The following is a 2,835-nucleotide window of genomic DNA, read 5'->3' on the forward strand; positions in this document are numbered from 1 at the left end:
ATAATATACTATATATATATATATTATATATATATAGTATATATATATATAAAATCTTATATTTATATTTCAGTACCAGAAAACACTGTTCAATACTGCAGCAGTTCCTAGCTTTTTGTGATGGCTCTTCACTTTACATTGGTTGAGGTTTATCCCATAGTGAAACTTCTTCTCCACACTTACTTCTACCAATCTGTTCACCAATCTGTTTAATTTACAACAGGAACATTCTGTCTTAATATTGACTATTGTATCTAACAGAGAAAGTAAGGAACTGCAATGTCTTCTTATCCAAGTACATTATTTGTTTTGTTTTGTTTTAGAACTGACTGCTAATAACTTCTTCCATAAAAAAAAGCTCTGCCTGATCTTTAATTTGTGCTCAATAAAAAGCCACTCTAGAGTTTGTGACCTTCACCTGCCTTGTTGAAAGAAGGCAGCACCTCAGTCCTTGCATAAGTTGATCCACAAGGACTCAGAGCCATCTAGATGCCTTTGGAGCTCCAGATTTTTTTTAATGGAGCAACTTGCCTCTAAATCTAAATTGCCAAAGTGAGAATGTGACCAGCAAAGAGAGCATCTGCATCTGTACGGCACCCATTTAGAAAAAGGGCTTTCCAAGGCAGAAACATTTTGCTGTGCCAGGACAGGGACATCACTCACCCTGCCTTTGTCCTGATCCTCTCCTGTTGTCAGTATGGGAACTAAATGTTATTCCCTACCCAGTAATGTAATTGGACACAGTGGAGAAATACTGGAGATGAGATAGTTAAAGCTCTACTGCTATCCAAGGGTTAAAGTGAAATAAAATGATTCATTTGAAAATACCCCAAACTTATGTAACTGCTGAATTGAATGGTAATAACCAAAAGCACTGCTTCTGCTGTGTACGCAAAGAAATCTATGATCTTTATTCTCTAGACATCGAGGTGGGTACAAAGACTCATTGCAGAAGAAAGTGACCGAGAGGTTCACATTTTGTGCAGCCCTCAGGTCACTTTGCTGCCTCATCACATCCTCACTCTTCTTCTCCTATCTTCTTGCCATGAAACTCACGGCTTTTCACTCGGAGCTTGTTGACCTGCGACTCTGCAATGTCAGCCCGCTCCTCAGCTTCCTCCAGTTCGTGCTGGATCTTGCGGAACTTGGAGAGGTTGACATTGGACAGCTCCTCCTGTGTGGGGAGAGGGAGTCAGCGATGATGAGCCCAGAGCAGGGGTTTTACTCCTGTGACTGGCTCTTCCCTGGGGGAAAGTGAAGATCTCTGTCTCCTATCCACCACTGCTTACACATAAGCCTCACACAGACCTCCTCATCCTCCCTTATCCAGAACCCCACTGTGACAAGCTTCACCAGTACTGTGTCACAATTCAGGACCTAGTTCGTCTCTTGATCTTGTCATTTGTGTACTCATTCTATACCTTGTTTGGTGCTCAGGCATCAGGGGGGGTTTATCTGGATGACAAAGACCCTAAAACGCTTGGTTGCTGATCACTGGCATTTTCCAAATTTCTGATATTCATCTCTTCAGCACCTCTGTGACACGCACTGGAAGCAACACTTGCTTGGAGAATACTCCAAGCAATACTTACAGCCTCCTCAGCTTGTCTCTTGTACGATTTCACCTTCATCTGCAGCTTGTCCACCAGATCCTGCAGCCTGAGAATATTCTTCCTGTCTTCCTCAGACTAGAGCAGTTGGCAAACAGGAAAGAGAAGGAATTCTTGGTTCTGCAGTGTGGGAGCTTAACATTTCCCCTTGGGGATGGCGTGCACAAAATCTGACTTGCTGTGAGAAAACTCTGTCAGCCCAAGGAGGCCTCCTGCCTTACCTGGTAGGTCAGCTCCTTCACCCTCCTCTCATACTTGCGCACACCCTTCACCGCTTCTGCACTGCGCTTCTGCTCAGCATCAACCTCCCCTTCCAGCTCACGCACCTGCAATGAGAAGCCCATCTTTGGAGCTTCCCTGCTGGCTGCTTACGTGACATGCTTGCAGGTGCACAAATACCAGCCCTACGCACTCTGGCCTCCAGCTTCTGGATTTGCTTCTTGCCTCCCTTCAGTGCCAACTGCTCGGCCTCATCCAGACGGTGCTGCAGGTCCTTCACCGTCTGGTCCAGGTTCTTCTTCATCCTCTCCAGGTGGGCACTGGTGTCCTGCTCCTTCTTCAGCTCTTCTGCCATCATGGCTGCCTGGTGAGACCAAATAATCAAAGCAATTTTGGGGATAGAGACACTTCAGGTAAGAATGCATCCACCATCAGCAATGAAAGGAGTCCATGACTCACATCCGTGATGGCTTTCTTGGCCTTCTCTTCAGCATTGCGGGCTTCCTGGATTGTATCCTCCATTTCACCCTGAATTTGGGCAATGTCTGTTTCCAGCTTCTTCTTGGTGTTTATTAAGCTGGTGTTCTGTTGAAAAATAAAACATAGTCAAGTTATTTCTAAAACAGAACACGTATTTTAGAAATTTGCTTTTTAAATTTAAAGTTATCATCTATGTATCTAATGTTAGCATCCTCCTTCAACTGTTGCAGCTTGTCAAGTCATACACAGCTAGATAGTAGCGAGTTCTTAAAATTTTAGGAAGCACTTCCGACTCCTGTTAATGTAATCCTACTCATTTAACTGTAAAACAGCTCTTTGCCAGGGGTAATAATTGTGGTTCAGGTTTTTTTATTACAATGGATGATTTAAGAACTCAGATGAAAAATCTGCAAAGTAAAAGAAATAAGGACTCTTGAGATTTTGAATCTAACCTGAGTGTGGAGGAGCTGAACTCTCTCACTTGCATCCATCAATTCCTGCTCAGCCACTTTCCTCGACCGCTCTG

The 2,835-nt window shown here is 43.8% G+C and overlaps 1 protein-coding gene across 1 annotated transcript; it reads right to left on the reverse strand.

The window, feature by feature from the left end:
* Positions 1-878: 878 nt before the first annotated feature.
* LOC104518777 (myosin-8) lies at positions 879-2,830 on the reverse strand (the record flags this gene model as incomplete). The annotated part of the gene is made up of 6 exons (XM_010172860.2): positions 879-1,174; positions 1,593-1,688; positions 1,832-1,936; positions 2,023-2,193; positions 2,289-2,414; positions 2,762-2,830. Coding segments are annotated over 6 exons (723 nt in total), but the record flags the coding sequence as incomplete, so codon positions are not given.
* Between the last annotated feature and the right edge of the window lie 5 nt (positions 2,831-2,835).

The sequence above is a fragment of the Antrostomus carolinensis genome, unplaced genomic scaffold, assembly GCF_000700745.2.
Source record: "Antrostomus carolinensis isolate BGI_N321 unplaced genomic scaffold, ASM70074v2 scaffold39127, whole genome shotgun sequence".
NCBI classification, from domain to species: Eukaryota; Metazoa; Chordata; class Aves; order Caprimulgiformes; family Caprimulgidae; genus Antrostomus; species Antrostomus carolinensis.